The 17,171-nt window shown below is 40.7% G+C and overlaps 1 protein-coding gene and 1 long non-coding RNA gene across 6 annotated transcripts in view; one reads left to right on the top strand and one right to left on the bottom strand.

The window, feature by feature from the left end:
* Positions 1-735: 735 nt before the first annotated feature.
* The window catches only part of ACTN1 (actinin alpha 1), a 135,690-nt gene continuing 119,254 nt past the window's right edge, over positions 736-17,171 (bottom strand). For 2 of the 5 annotated variants that reach the window (XM_018565099.1, XM_018565098.1), the window contains exons 18-21: positions 16,707-16,853; positions 12,417-12,482; positions 3,431-3,589; positions 736-1,138 (exon numbers count right to left, since the gene is read on the bottom strand). In XM_018565099.1, coding sequence (XP_018420601.1) covers positions 980-1,138; positions 3,431-3,589; positions 12,417-12,482; positions 16,707-16,853 — 531 coding nt within the window. In that variant the 3' untranslated portion in view covers positions 736-979. Of the gene's footprint in view, positions 1,139-3,430; positions 3,590-12,416; positions 12,495-12,864; positions 12,946-16,706; positions 16,854-17,171 lie in introns of all 5 variants that reach the window. The other 3 variants (XM_018565094.1, XM_018565096.1, XM_018565097.1) reach the window with 3 other exon arrangements.
* On the top strand, positions 6,640-8,383 carry LOC108794114. The gene is made up of 3 exons (XR_001941692.1): positions 6,640-6,755; positions 8,047-8,161; positions 8,258-8,383. It is a non-coding gene; the product is annotated as an uncharacterized LOC108794114 (long non-coding RNA).

Here is a 17,171-nt window from a genome sequence, read left to right as displayed (position 1 = left end):
GGTTCCTCCACACCAAACCCATCAAACCGTGTCTTTATGGAGCTGTCTTTGTGCACCTGAACTCAATACTGTGGAGGGCTGTTCTCACATTTTGGTCATAGTGTACCTATAGTGTCCCATACACAGCCGCCAGTTCCTCTTGACCTATCCAGACTCTTCTGGGTAGCCTCAGCCACAAACTTTTGACGTCTTGGATAAAAGAATTCCATGTACACACAGCATTTTGTATAAACATTATTATTAAATGTCATTTATTGGAAAGTAACCAACACAAATGATTAAAATTTAAACAGGGACTTCTTTAATAAGGTCTGTGACAAGCAGATATTGAGAACAAATTATTGAAGCTTCATATCTCAAAACAAACCATGGTAGCAATGTTAAAAAGAAGTTGTTGAGCTGGTGAGATAATTCTTTATCTTACATTAAATATTGAAAACATATGAAAATGTTTCTGCTTAGAAAAATATGGATGATTTCATGAGGTTCAACCTTTAAATGGTTCACATTGCAGTTTGAAAGAGACTGTATTCGGAGGATGAAAAAGAATGAATCATGCCTATTCATAATTAGTAAACAGTCACTGCTCCCCCAAGTGGTAGCAAAAAAGAAGACAGGCAAGGAGCTCAAACATTACAACTATTCATGTCCGACAAACCACAAAAAGGCTATTTTCACTTTTGGCAGAAAAATACATTTCACCTTTTATTCCTCTCATAATAAAATATGCTTTTCTTTAAAGGTCTTTAGTAAAAATTTGATTTGTAAACTGTTACTGTAAGGATAAACAGGTATTAACATGTCCTGTAATGCCAGAAAGACAAAAAGTTCTGAGCACTGCAGGAGCAAGAGAGTGATTTTTTGTTTTTCATTTTGTGAGCTATGGAGACACGAAAAAGGCGTGAAAGCTGAAACCACATTGCATACAGGAGCGGTGGACAATCAGCGCTGCAGTGACATAGAGGTGAGCAATGGTGGGTTAAAGGTCACTTTCACCGTACAGCGCTGTTGAGAAAGACATATAGTCCAGAGCCCCTGGGACTGCGTCCTGCCCGATGTACGGTGCCATTCTGGCAATGCAATACTCTGCTTGATCAGGAGGAAGCTCACGACGCAGCTCATCTGCAGTGATGTAATTCTGTAAAAAAAAAAAAAAGTACATTATGCTAAATTGGTTATAATGTTCGTAAAAAGCCATTATACTCCATCCCTGTACCTGTGTGGGCATGAGGAGGTCAGAGGAAAATACCTCTGGAAGCACAGGGGGAGACAAAAGCAACATGTAGATGGTTCATTTTTTAAAAGCAGCAGTATGACCACATTGAAGCCAATACCACTGCTGGAAAAGAAAAACAGAAGTTTGCACATTTATAATGCACAATGATGAGCTTTACAAATGGGCACTGCACTCTGTAGGCTTCGGGATTCTGAAGCAAGCAGAGCGCAATGACAATGAATGGCCACTCACAAAACTCTTTCTTCTGCTATAAGCAGAGAGAACTCTGTGGGGCTCCACTAACCGTACCCCGCAGCCCACATTTCATAAATCGGTTGTAAAATGCAGGCCACAGTTTCCATAGTGCTGCGTCGTATAATGGGGAGCAGATAGCAGAATCCACTTTCCGTTATAAATGAGCCTCTAAATGTTAGTACTATAAACTTAAAGTCACACTAAGCTAAGCATGTTTCCCCCACAGAGTTCTTCTTTAAAGTGACACTGAACTCAGGAGTTAAATCTTAAAAATGCATTTGAGTACCTGAGCTATTAACCAAAATGTATCTTATTTGTGTATCACTCGGCTGTAGATCCTCAAATCATCTCTGAATTCATGCTGACACTGTCCTTCCTTCTGTAGGGTGGCTACTTTTGTTCCTCATGGTCCCTGTGTGTGCTGTAAAGTAGCCACCGCTCCAAGCTCACTCACACGATAGACTACAATCTCAATACAAATGAGTAAACTAAACATGAGATTGTAGTTCATCATGGGAGCGAGCTTGGAGCAGTGGCTACTTTACAACACACACACAGGGACCATGGGGAACAAAAGTAGCCACCCTCCAGAAGCTAGGAGACAGTGAGGGGAATTTTTCAAAACTGGAGCAGACAAAATATGGAGCAGTTGCCCATGGCAACCAATCAACATCTCTCTTCAGTTTGCTCAGTTCAGATTTGAAAATGAGTGAGAAGCTGATTGGTTGCTGTGCACAGCTGCTCCAGTTTTGATAAATTCCCCCCCCCCCAGTGTCAGCACCAATTCGGAGATGATTTGAGGATCTACAGCTGAGTGATACACTAATAAGCTACATTTCTGTTAATAGTTAGGGTATTTTTAAGATTTAACTCCGGAGTTTAGTGTCACTTTAAAATTTAAATCAACTAATCAAATTCGAAGCTTCTCATTCCAGTTGCAATTTTTAGGCAGATCTGAATTTGGTTGGAAGCAGAAGGAAATACCAACAATGCTGACATTGTCTTCTCATCTAGATATCCTTGTCTGCTGTTAATTTGTCCAGTATACTTGTGCATAGTTATAGGATTATTCCGGTACTGTAGGACGCCAAGGAAGAGAACCCTTTCCTGCTACTATCCACGGCTAACATGGCAAAACACTACACTGCTAGTACAGAGACTCTATAACTTGAGGACCAAATGTTCCTTCCTTGCCACTTGCTCCTATAGACCCCCAAGGTATAAGGTAGTTGCTTTGTCCATATTGTCTAAGGGATGGGAATGGCTTTTCTTTCTGAGGTTATGAGGCATAGAACCAGGCAGTGGCTATTTGTAAAACTTGTGGTTGGTCACCTACGGCTGCAGCGGGAGCAACCTCACTCATTATCCGCCTTTAACAGGAGTTGCGCTCCCACTCTATTACTAGACCCCTTTTGGGCTGTGATGGATGGAACTCCATCACAGCACAGCAGCCCACACTGGGCCCCAGGCTAAGGATCCACTCCAGTTCTTGTAAGGTAGGGAGACTGGAAAAATAAAATTAATTTTTTTGATTGGGTCTGTGGTTGTGTGTGTCAATATTTTTGAGGACCCGCACTGTACTGCGCAATCACACCTACCACGCGCTATGGTGCGGAAGGTGCGATCCATTGCCGTTCATTTAAATGGCACCCCAAATGCACCTTCCGCCACAGTTAGATTGTCTGCACCGGAATGCGCAGTACCACAATGCGGTGCGCCTGCCCAAAGTTCGATTGCCCCCACTGAAGTACGGGGTACCACAATGCTGTGCATTCCAGTGCGGTGCGACTTGGGTCGCGACTTAATGACCAGGGACACTGCTTTAAGGTACATCAAACCATCTTCTAATTCTTTAGATCTAAATTTAAGTTGATGACTAAATAAATTTAGCTGCAAACAAGAATGACAGACAGTATTTTGTTCCAGTGTTTAATGGCATAAGAAAGACAATATACATACCTTATCACCAGCCAGGACCTTAAAAGACGACATAACTTGGTCTGCTGTGTCTGTATCTGCAGTTTCCCGAGACATGAAGTCGATGAAGGCTTGAAATGTTACCACTCCTAGTCTGTTAGGATCTACAATACTCATAATGCGGACAAATTCTGCTTCACCCTACAAAAGGAACCATATTAGAATGTTAGTATTCTAATGTGACAATACCTCCCGCTGCAGACAGTATATGGAAATACACCCTGAGCTGCTTCTATGAAAGCATTAGGATCTGTTGCCAAGTAGCATATATTGCAAAACCAAGAAAGCTTGGCATACGAGAACGTGTTGCCCAGCATATGATTCCTTAGCAACATCTTATCCAGTCATCATTATTTTAGACCTTTTACAAATATCTCCCAGCGACCCTGCCATACATAACAGCAATGTTCCCAATTCTTATTATTACTTGCCATAATAAGGTTAGTGGTCAGTGATGATCACTATCATCCAGTAATATTTCCCAGTTTGTTGGACTGTAAAGATGGTCATACACTGCTCAGATTTCAGCTGATTGCTGCTTTTGTAAGGAGCTGGTCTGAAAATTCTTGGCCAAACACTGCCTGCATTCAGATAGATCTGCTGTTTGGATGTGTAGTAGCCCCTGAAGCAGCAACTGCTGAATACGATAGCCAGCAGCAGGGGATTTCCCCATTCCTGCTGTTTAGTGTGGATGGTGGAATTAATGCGTATGCCAGGTATGGCCCTAACCTGAATTTTCACTTGGCTTAGTAAATAGGGTGAAGTTGTGGTGACTTCAGTCGTCCAATCACATGCAAGCAAGAATTCCTGTTTTTTAAAATTTTCCTTGCACATGGTTGGGTAAAAAGTGAATTTTCACTTTGTTTTAGCTCATTCACCAAGATAAGTAAAATTCAAGTTTTCAGAACGAACATACTCTACTCCTTTAGTAAATCAGGATCAACGCATATCTCTGGGAAATTGACTCATTTAAATAGTCTTGGAATGTCTGTGTTCAAATTTCTTCCATTGACCATAAACATTTTCACTTTATGTTTTCATATTTAAGAATGTAATAGATTCCTGTGTGTGTTACTATTATTGTCCCATAAAAACCTGGATGATATACTCAGTCAACCAATGCTTGGAATGTTATATTCTGTCTGAACTACATAATAAGAGAGTCTTTAGACCAGCATTGCAGTATAAATGAAATACCACCGATTGGCCTCATCTACCTTCTTTATGTAGATCAGGCCACTAATAAGGGCAGTTGTAGATAGACTACATCATCCAGCTTTTTGTGCCTTCATACTGGCAAGATCTTCCCACTCTGCTTGGTATCTGGAGCAGTATTTTTTCCCTATATAATAAGGCAGTGGGTAACTTTATTTATAATCATTCTCAAAGCTGAACAAAAAACAGCTCAGTCCTCCGGTCCAAGAAACATATTGACTGTAATGTACATTGCTGGGCCACAGATGAAGGGACTGGACCAGCAGACCCACATCTGATCCCAAGGAGTCATACTTGTTTGTGAAATAGGCATGAAGCATATTTGTTGAATATACAACTCTCTACAATACTGAACAAACCTGATCAGGAGATAAACTTTCTGGAATTCAAGATTTGCTCATTCTTAGCCAAAATAAAGTAGCAAAAATGGATTCAAGTTTGTTTGTTTAACTTTATGATTTTTTAAATTAATAGACAAAATAATCAAATTAGTTCATGATTATTATGGCTCACTGCACTAGATTTAGACTATGGATAATTCAAAAACCCATCAAAACAAAATCTTGAATCTAATGCAAAAGCAGCATAGTTTTTAACCCCTTCATGACATTTTTTCAGTTTCTGTTTGTCATTGACTGACACACTTTACATTTTTGCTGTGTGATTCTTCCACGGCAGTAATATACTTTCTTACTTACATATTATATATTGTTTTTTTAGAGGAGAGATAGGGATATATATTTATCACTTATGCTTAACGCCTCACTTAGAACTAATAAAATATATTTCAAAAATGTAAATACTTTTTCCGCACTTTTGATTATTTTTTAGAGAATTAGCACGGCTAAAAAAAATGCATTAAAATAAATTAATGTATTTGTCCTTTATTTGGAAACGCCTCGCATCCCTAGGGTTTCAGAAACGTTTTCTGTAATTTTCAGCCTAAACTAAAAGCTAAAACTTTTTTTTCTCAAAGCGTATACAGTAGTGGCATACAATGTCACTGTCAGAAAGGGAACAGCACTTCGGAACAGCCAATAATAACCTTAGTGAAATTAGAAACGTTTTGCTTAATGTTTCTCTTCTGAAACCATGTAGCAAAAAGCCTGTAGACATCTGGATTTCTTAATCCCAGTGTGTTCAGTTGTCAAACAGTGACCGCCAGTGCTGTAAATATCGCCCTGCTTTTTGACACTAAATCGCTAAAAGGAAGAGAGCGGGTCTGCTTTATTGTTTGTGATTTTTCTCTTCCATTTTATTCCCACATTACTCTCCATCGTTTCCATATGTGTCTCTACTCTCTATCAAGGTGCCCATACCCTTTACAACCCTCGCAAGACTTTTGTCTTGCAAGGGATGTAAAGTACTTAAAAAAATGTACGATCTGCCCATCTTGGACAGGCAGATCGTACTTGCGATCACCTTGAGGGGCGGGCTTGCAAGGACGGCAAACGGGCAGTGTGCGCATGCGCACACCGGCCCGTTCGTCAGTTGTCGAACAAGCAGGCCACTAACTCGCCGAGAATCGTACGATTCTCGGTAGGTTTTCCAGCCTGCTTGTTCGATGGAAGACGTGCGACCGTACAGTAGAAACGGTCGCACGCCTTCCATACACTGTACGATTCTCGTCCGATCGCGGGATTTCCCACGATTCTCGTACGAGAATCGTACAGTGTATGGGCACCTTCACTTGTGTTGTCGTTGTGTTCCCTACCTTATTCGTGTATTAAATCTTTGTGTACATTTCTGTGCTACAAAATCTATTATTCCTAGCATCATTGTGTTATAGTGTAACTCCTACTCTTTCCCCTCCCTCTATGTGTGATGTGTTGACTTAACTTTACTTAGATAAGTAAAGGGAATATTCTTTTGATCTAAGTAGTAAACCCTTTTAAATGAGTAAATATGAGCTTTACTTATAGTATTTTCATATGCTCTAGTGTTGGTTTTTTTAATTTTAATTTTCCCCATACAGATCTGTGATTTTGGATTGGCACGTGTTGCAGACCCAGACCATGATCACACTGGTTTCCTGACAGAGTATGTTGCAACTCGCTGGTACCGGGCACCAGAGATCATGTTAAATTCCAAGGTAGATACCACCTATATTTGATATATATTGTGAAATGCTTTTTTGGTGCTTGTACAGCTTTTAAAGAAGGTCTGATCTGCCTGGAAAAGGTGAGCAGAAGGCAAGGGACTAGTGACCAGCATTGCCTGTAGGTTCCTGCAATTCATCTTTCTTATTACTGGATTAGCATGCCTTGTTCTGCACTGTCCCTATGAGAAAGCAGCCATCTTGGTATAGGCAGAGCTTCGCCTCTTCATGTTGGCACTTTCCCCGACAACCTGTTGGGAATTTTCAAGGCGGGGCAGAGATCAGATTCATAGTATGAATGAAGCGGGAAGAGTCTTGCACTGCAGGTTCTCGGGTACAACATTCTCTGTACAGGGGCAAAGTAGTGGCATCATCAAATCCTATGTTAATACCGGTAGCAGCCAGAGTGTCTAAGAAGATCTCATACTGCAAATGTACAGCTATTGAAGGCACAGGGGTGCACAGCTATTTTCAGGTGAAAGTGGATAAAACATGGTACATCTTTTAGGTTACTGCTTGGCAACAATTGCCATTTAAGTGTTCCCTATAAGAGAGCACACCTTCACTTTTTTAGCTCTGGTATAATTTAAGCCATATTTTCATATACTTTAAGGAAAGGTTTTTGTTTTTTTTGTGTGCATCTAGATAAGCCTTTCTCCAGGAAAAAAAGCCATTCATGTTGGATACAGTGGGGAAGGGATAGAACTTCCATTTGTTTTCTTTTGCTGCCTGTGTCCTTTTTGGGCATATTCACTTTCATTTTTATGAACCTCCTGTAAAGCTTGAATGGCTGTCTATTGGTTCCAGTTCTGGCAATCTGTCTTCTGTCTTCACTTGTCCTGGTCACACAGGGATTAAGTGAGGAGAAATCCCCCAATGGAGTTGGGCAGCAAGAGAAACCTGACGATTACTCCCTGCACTGCAAGGGTTAAGTGTTCATTTTAGGTCTAGGATCACTGCAGCCTCTTCCCCTGGGCTTCGGTGATCTAAGTCCCGCTGAGGTCATCCAGTCCATTGGCTTATATTATACATGAGGCGGAGAGAGCTGAACTGGACTGAGGTTTGGGCTGGTATCTTTTATTTTGTAGCCTAGACCAAATCGAGCACTTAACTAATTTGAAGTAGATTCCTGACTTTTTAGACATTTTGTTCTCCATGCCCAATTCATTTCTGCTTTTATAAACCATTTTACCCTTTGGAAGACATGTTCCGTTTGAGGAAATTTTTCTTGTTTGATACTATATAAAATATTTTATTTTCCTAACAGTATTTCATTTTCTCTTAGGGATATACCAAATCAATTGATATCTGGTCTGTTGGCTGCATTCTTGCAGAGATGCTTTCCAATAGGCCCATATTTCCAGGAAAGCATTATCTTGATCAACTTAATCATATCCTTGGTAAGGGCAACCACTAAAGGTGTTTAAGACGTTTTTAATTACGGGGTTAAAAAATGCATGATTTGTACTAAGTGTTTTTTGTTTTTATATTCACAGGCATTCTTGGATCTCCTACTCAAGAGGATTTAAACTGTATAATAAATTTGAAAGCTAGAAACTACTTGCTGTCCCTCCCTCATAAAAATAAGGTTCCCTGGAACAGGCTTTTCCCAAATGCAGATCCTAAAGGTAAAATTAATAATTTCCCTTTTTAAAGAATCTCAGGATAGAAATGTAGGAATTTCCATCTGATGTGAATGTGTACGCTCAGAGTAACTGCCCCAGAAACAAATGTGCATATCGGGTCTCCTGACACTTTTTACTGTTGCATGTTTGCTCTGGGTCAGTGTGTCACAAAGTGGTAAAGTAAGATAAGGATTGACAGCCTTGGAGTTTTCAACCTAAAAGCACAATTGAACCCTTGTTACTTATTACTGAAATGAAGGAGGGGTTCTCCAGTCTTACCACTGGAGAACCGGACCATGAGCTGTGGTGCGGCTCACCTATGTGTAACAGAGCACGGGATCAGTTATCCCATACTGCCGCAATTGGCAGTTAGAAAAAAAAAAAGCGCTCTATTTTACTGTATATGTAGCCTGACTGCATCCTTTACATTTGTAAATGAGGATTGAACTGGACTTTCAGCAGTGGCACAGTTTTTTACTCCTTTATTCCTTTTATAAAGTGATTGGCATCCTCATTTCATTGATTCCAGTTTTTAGAACACTTGTGTGTGTGTGTGTGTATAGGTCCCTGAGTGTTCTCATTCTTAAGAGTACCTGTACCCTTGTACATTACGGTCTCTCAGGAAATCGTCGAAAAGCTTCTTGAATGATTCCAGACTATTTGCGGAAATCACTGCTTGAGGCAGCGCGTTCCAGACCCTAACTGCGCAAACTGATAAGAACCCCCTTTGCTGGGATTTGTTGTACTCCTATATAGATGGTGGTATTCTGCATTGCGCTGTATAGAGGACTACAAATCAAGGAATACCACCAGCAATGCAGAATACCACCAGCTATAGAGTACAACAAATCCCAGCAATAGTACATTATACAGTGGTGCAATGCCGAATACCACTAGCTATAGAGGACTACAAAACCCAGCAATAGTACATTATACAGCGCAATGCAGAATACCACCAGCTATAATGTACTATTGCTTGGATTTGTTGTACTCCTCTATAGCTGGTGGTATTCTGCATTGTGCTGTATAATGTGCTTTTGCTGGGTTTTGTAGTCCTCTATAGCCGGTGCCATTCTGCATTCATTGCTGTATAATTTTACACTTTTCATTTCACTATATTGTACACCACACTTTTTTTTCTTTTTTACTTCCACCGCTCCAAGCTTGCTGCAATCTCAATATAAAAACTAGAAGTCCCATCACTGGAGCCATTTTTTAAAATGTATTTTTTATCCGATTAACCGATTAATCGAACTTAATAATCGGCTAACTAATCGATTTTGAAAATAATCGTTAGCTGCAGCTCTATATATATATATATACACACACACACACCGAGTGGCCAGATTATTATGACCACCCCATCAGTACTTCGTTGGGCCACAAGATGACTCCACGAGATGACTTCGTTGGGCCGCCTCGTGACTCCACGAGATGTTGAAAGGTGATGTGAGGAATCTGACACTGCACTGTTGCCTTGTACCAGTCTTGCCACTCTTCGTTCTGCCCTGTACCAGTCTTGCCACTCTTCGTTCTGCCCTGTACCAGTCTTGACACTCTCCGTTCTGCGCTAACATTGACTAGTCGCTGGCGGCCACAATTCGCCAATTCAGACCCAGATTTTCGGCTGACAGTCCAGTCTTTAAACACTAACAGCTGCTCTTGAACATTTAACGAATTCTGTTTTGCTGTTACTCGCTCCATGGCTCGCGCCAACAATCATCCCACGTTTAAAGGCTGTTAAATCGCGTTGATAATTTGTATTTTTTTTTTATACACTTTTTTTTTGAAATTATATCAATCAGTCACTATGACTGCTTGATAATTTTATAAATGTTTTTAATTTTTGGTTTTAATTAGGCTTCTCCAAACTTAAGAACAGCCAATAATAAACTTAGTGACTGATCCTAAGGTGCTGATTCTGCAGCATGTCAGCACAGATCTCACTAAAGGTGTCTGATTGTTCCCAAAGATTGTTTCAGGATAGAAATATATTGTTACATGTTTCTGTGCTGAAGAATGTAACAAACAGCTTGTACACAAAACTGAAATAGCAGAGCGGTGTGCACACCGTTCTGCTATTTCATCTGTCAAATACTGGATCGCTAATAGCGATCCAGTATTTGTAACAGCTTAATTCTTTCAATAATGAAAGAATTAAGCTTTTACAAAAGCTTTATTCTTCATGAATGGATGCCTAATTACTGAGGCATCCAATAAAGAATGGTAACCGCTGATTCTCAGCGGTTTCCGGCATTCCCGAGTCCCGAATAGTTGCTCACACACAGTGTACGTGAGCAGTCATTCGGGCACTTCACAATGGAGACGTACAGTGTACGTCTTCAGTCGCGACGGGGTTAAAGGAGGAACTGTTGAAATAATTAAAACTCAAAACTTTTTTAGTTTTTGAGAGAATGGGTAAGAATGAGAACCTCAAGTTTTTTGGGTTTTTTTGCGGTCTTTGTCCTCATTGGGGAGGATTTCCACTCACTTGCCTGGATAAGAGATCGAAGGGTGCAGGTGTCACCAAGACAGAAAATTAAGGGAAAACTCTTGACGGGAGTTAAGCTTTAACACGTCTTGCCTACTTTCCTTGTATTGGCAAATAAACAACATGCAGACCAGTGTGTTACTATCTGCTCCCATCTCTTCTATTACATCACACAAATCCATTGTAGCTTACGTGGGGCAGGATAGGTTCAGTACCTATTCTATCATATGAGCAAATCTTTTTTTTTTCTGGTTCAATTAGGATTCCTTTTAAAATATTCAGTTGAACTCTTGACCCCTAGAGTCCATGCATTACATGCTCCTGATCCCTGCACTCTGTGCATTAAACAATCTTGACTCATAGTAGAGTAGGCTCAGGGTTTACTTAACCATGCATCTTCAGCCGCTCCCACTATTAGTGCAATTTGACAGCACGTGTGATTCACCACAGAGCGCTGTGCACACCACATTATTTCACTTCTTATAGTGTCCAGGTCACTCTGCCTTTATATCTTCAATTTCTGCTCCTTCTTCCAGAAGTCTGTGACCAACTGTTTCAGGGCATTCTAAAAATGGGGGTGAGGTTTTGTGGAAGTGGCTACAGATGGGGGTAAAGTTTTGTGGGTGTGTTTTAAAAGTGGGCATGATCAGTAGGGTGTCCTCGGATTTCATCTTGAAAATCTGGCAACCTTAATATAGTATATACTGATTAGTATGTTCTGTTGATCAGTTAGATATACTTGATTGCTAATGTAACATGAGCCATTTATGCAGCTCTGAAGAGTTGCAGGTCCTAATTTATGGTTTCCATAGCTAAGTTGTGTTCGAAACAGGTGCAAGTAGTGCCTTGACAACTCCTTTCATGTTGGAACAGGACTCTTTCCCTTACAATCCTGTGACAGGACATCAAAGTTGCCGGCCAGTTTAGGAAAGCATTGACAAGAGTTGGGGTTTCTAAACCCAAGAACATAAATTTAATATATTGCAGCTTCCAAATCCTTTAGATTTGGTTTCTGCATTAGTTTTCATCCTGATGATCCTGCTAGTAACGCACTTCCTAGTCCTAGAGTGACAACGCTCACTCACTGTATCTATGAAGGGGAAGTGTTGTCATCCTAGGAAGGAAATGTTCTAGGTCTACAGAACACATCCCCCACTTATCTCCTTAACATAGGGGATGTGGTCTGTTACACCTGTGAAGGGCTGATGAGACTGCTTGAGGTAGCGCAGCAGAATGCACAGGAAGTTACACGCTCAATATATTTTTGGCAAGATCAAATTTTTTTTTTTTTTTACTTATCAAACAGATATAACAAACACTTTCAGTTGAATATTTAACGGAGCAAAAAAGTTCATTGTTAGGGTTTACACATACTTTACAGAGGACAAGAGTTATGACAACCAGTGAAGCCAGTTTGACGGGTCAGCTCTCCTGGCCCTTATAAAGAATCCGTTTAGCCAGAGAAGGTGTGATTTTTGTAGTACAGAGTAGTTTATGTTCTTACAGTACCACACAATACAAGCAGGCAATTTACATTACCATATTGTAACCCATGGAGATAAGGCAGGCTCGGAAATCCTCACCGTCCAGCATACCGGTCTTCTTCTGCAGGAGGACCATTGGTGGAGAAGACAGAACAGAAGCAGGCAGTAAAGAGCAGAAGACAAAAAAGGTAAAGCAGCAGCAGTATGGAGGTATAGAAAGATTGTGTTATGGAAATGTAAAGACATAAGAAATATAGTAATAGAGGTATCACAGAAACAGAGGTTTGGAAGGTATTTAAAAGAAAATGTAGAGTAGAATGGAAGAGAAGAGTAAGAACAGGGTAGACAAGAGAAAAGTATAAAACACCAAAGAAATAGGGAGAAAAATAAAATTATTCCCTCTCAGTATGATGTTCAAAAACATTTGTTCGCAGTGCCTGGGAAACCAAGAGTCATGTTATAATGTAATACCTGGCTAAACTTATCACTCTGATTTTCAGTACCTGAGGGTCGTTGCCAATATCGTAACCCAAGCTGATGAGGCAAGCCTTAAATTCCTCTGGGCCAAGTGTGCCGTTGTGATCCTTGTTACAGCAAGTGACAGTTCAGGTGTCCAGGACATGCCATGCCAGGGGATGGGTGACAGGGTGAGAGCATAGAAAGGTTGGTTGTGAATAAAGGGTCATGCAGAGGAAGCAGGAAAGGACATGCATGAGATGGAGGGAACAAAAAGAACAAAGTTAGAATTAATATTTGTGACAAGGATGCATTTAACAGTGGATGATTTAGAGTTTGTACACACAGGTGCCCCCATTCCCCCCTCAATCCCAACTTTAGCATTCCTTTTACACTAAACAGATATTCACCTTTAACAAAATTTGTAATGTTTCTAGAGTAACATCCAGCCTAACACACACATGTGCATCATGTACATAAGTGTCTGAAAGATGAATTACTTGTGTTGCCCTTCAGCTTCATCTCAGTGTTCTAACATGGCCAAAAATACAGAAGGACTGGCTGCTGGGGGCAATAGTCTCACACTTTAAGGCCTCATTCACACTGCCGCGCGTACTTGCGTATTGTATCATATGCAACCTATGCAAATAAATGGCTCCATACACACAGCCGCGTATAGAGCCGTATATTTGCGTAGCGTATAAATGCGCAAACACAGAATGGAACAGAGATGCGTCCGGGCAGCGTATTTCGGCGTGTTTACGCGCATACATGCATACAGCACATTAAAAATTCCATTACGAGTGATGCATTCTGGGATTGCATATAGTGCACGCATATACGCTCGTATATACGCGCATAGACGCAATATACAATTTTGCTTGCGTTGTGTGTGAATGAGGCCTTACAGACGAGGCTCATAGGGAAGCAGGGAGAAACCCAGAGATGATTAATTGATCTTCTTTCTAACTAGGTCTCCCAATCTCTATGCACTATCGGCATCCTTATTTTTGGAACACATTTTCTATCTTCAACCCAGCTATACAGAATAGAGAATAGGATAAAATCCATTCTTAAAACAATGGCAATCAATGCAAACATAAAACCACCAGTACCACATGACTCTTTACAGTCCTTGTTGGTTTATTTTGCAATCTATACGGATCAGCATTAAATGTGTTTTCAACTTTCCACCAAGTAGTAACCATCATCAGCCTGATGGCAGTGCCCAGCAGAAGAATTCCTGCAGCTATAGAGTTAGCAGTGCCCAGGAGCAGAGAACCAGCAGCTACATGGCTGGCAGGATCCAGAAGCTTTCGTGCCCTAAGCTGGCCACTTCTATCTACCACAGCTGACTCTCAACCTCCCCAAATACTCTTGCTCTCCTTACTACATATGCATAATCAGGCTTCAACCCCTATAACCTTGGCAAACAGAGGACACCAGAAGTCTTAAAAAAAAACCCCAAAAACCTAGCCAAACCTTTGAGAGACTATGGCGCACAACTAAATACCTGTACACCTCTGCCCTCCTAAAATAAAATTCTAGTCTCCATGCTGCCAAACAGACCTATTTCATCACGTTCTCATCCAGTCCTTGTCAACTCTTTTTTTTACCTTTAACTCTCCACTTCTTTCCCCACTCATACACTGTGCAGGAGATTGCCAATCATTTAAAAAACAAGATTTATAAGAACTCCACTGTCCAGATCTCTCCCCACCTAACATTCCAGGTCTACCACCACATTCATTACCTGCTTCTTTTGACCCTGTTATCATAATGGAGGTTGCTAAACTTTTTTTCTGAGGCCTACCTAACCTGATCCCTGATCCCTCACAGCCACTATGGTCTCCCTCTTGTTCCAGTTAACTCTCTCTAACCAACATCTTCGAGCTCTCCTCCACTGACATCTTTACCACTATTTTAAAACATACACAGGGCAGCCCCATACTTAAAAAGCCCTCACTGGACCCTATCAGTTTGAACAACGTAAGACCCATCTCCTTGTTCACGTTAGCCTCCAAACTTTTTGAACGTGTTATTACAACTCTCTAATCTGCCAACTCACTGAAAACCACCTTCTCAACCCCTTACAGTTTGGAGTCTGCCCACAACACGCCACTGAAACTGCCCTCCTAAAACTCTCTGTACTCATACTTCTAGACCTGCTGCCTTTAATGCAGTAGACCACCCGCTCCTCCTAAAAAATACAAAAAACTCTACTTGCTTGGCCTTGGAGGCTCGGCTCTTTCCTCCTACCTATCTTAGTGCACCTTCAGTGTCACCTACAACTTTTTCCTCCTCTCCTCCTTTCCATAGGGGTCCCTTAAGGCACTGTCATCTGACACCTCCTCCCTGAGTCATTTGATAAACTTCCATGTCCTGCTATCTCATCTCTATACGGATGACACCCAAAGCTATCCCTCTATTCCTGAACTCGCCCAGTCTGTCTAGTCGGACACATCAGTGTGATTTTCACATCACTTCATCATACTCAATCTTTCAAAAACGGACCTCAGTATATTCCCACCTATGTCCCCTCCCCAACTTCTCCATCAAGATTAACAGCACAACTATCTGCCCCTCCATTTATGCCAGGATGCTAGGTGTAATCTTGGACTCTGCATGAGGGGCCTGAAGGAGAGGTCAATCACTGTCCAAATCTTGCCACCCTAACATTTCCAAAATGTGATGCTTCTTAACAAATTACACCACAAAGCTACTAATCGACTCCCTTGTCATCCCCCCTTCAGTTTTTCATGAATGCTGTTGCTAGACTAAGCCACCAATACATTTAGAAATATCATGAAATTGTTGAAATATATACCAGCAGATGTGAGACTGGTGCAGCAGTAAAAGCAGAGAATTGCTGTTCACATGCATGTTTACTGTGTGCAGTACTTTATTTATATTGGTTCATGCGCCATTACTGTGATCTGCATATACTAGTGCTCTTTACAGCAGTACATGCATGCTTCTCTTGCACAGCCACAGTCTAGTCAGTACAACGTTTATATTAAAGACATGTAAGGTCCATTTATTGTGTAATGGTAAACTAGTCATGCTTCCTAGCTCCACAGTTGTGTAACTCTAACTAACAGTACATCTATACAACACATAATACATCTATACATACAGTCACATGATCAACTTTCCCCAGCACTCCCCTATCCTCCCCCCATGTCTTCTATTCTGTGTCCCAACACTGCAGACAGTAGGACTATAGTAAAAACAGGAAGACTTTGGAGGAGTGCTGGGGAAGGAAGAGGGTAAGTTAAAATATAACTGTATAGAAGTACAGTTTTCCTATAAAGTATATGTCAACTCATATCATTGATCAGACATCATCAGACAAAGGGATGCTTTTTATTAAAAAAATGTTAAATATTTGAGGGGGAAAAAAACCACCTAAAGTGGGCAGCACACAAAAATAAAAACAGGCAAAAAAAAATGTGATGCCAGTACTATAATAATACCAGCACTCCCCATGAGACAAAGATTTGTGTTTTGGTAAGAAAAATGGATGTTACCCTGATATAAATCAAGTAGGTCACCTAAAAATTCTAATTCAAATAGCGATAGAATTTGGTGGGCAGAGTCACCCATTTGCATCTGATATCTCTGGGGGACTTCAGAAATTAAATGCCCTGGCTATAATTTCTGTTACAAAAAGAAGTGTCCCGACTCTTCCTATTATTCTCAATGTAAAATAAAGAAAACATCCAGCAAGGAGTTGGACCCTTTTATAAAAGTTGTAGCAGGCATGCACATCTGGGGCTATCTCTACTGTAGTCTGTCTGTACTGTATCTCTAGGTGGTCTCCATCATATAGCCAATACACAACTGCACCTGTCTAGTGATAATCTGAGTGCAGACACATGCAACTTACCCTGTCAAAGTGGTTGAAGGAATTCCTGAACTCATTCATCTGTTCTTGGCTGATACCTTTGGCATCTCGTGTCAGGACCTGGTTTTCTACCTCATTGATAGTTCTGGCGATAGTGGTAAGAAGCTGCTCCCATCCCACACGGATGTGCTATATTAATAAAAACAAGTGATACTGTAAACTAATGTTCTATAAGTGTTGCCATCAAAACTATACAGATTGGAAAGGGGCAAATTCCAACAGGTACCAATGGGTCCGTAGAGAGGTGAGATACAAAAGAGTCCTATTATATTGAACAAAAGATCACCTCTAATGGAAAGAGTCAAACAATCAAATTAATTCCAAACAGAAAATAAAAGATCTAACAGCCCTGTTGCTTGTTAGGCATATATTAATACATTAGAATTGTATAGCTTTAAAGCTGAATTCCAGGCAAACAGCTAAGTACAGAGCTGAAACACACACTAT

This window comes from Nanorana parkeri, unplaced genomic scaffold, assembly GCF_000935625.1.
Source record: "Nanorana parkeri isolate BGI_ZX_2015 unplaced genomic scaffold, ASM93562v1 scaffold812, whole genome shotgun sequence".
NCBI classification, from domain to species: Eukaryota; Metazoa; Chordata; class Amphibia; order Anura; family Dicroglossidae; genus Nanorana; species Nanorana parkeri.
This window is presented reverse-complemented; position numbering and strand designations above follow the sequence as displayed.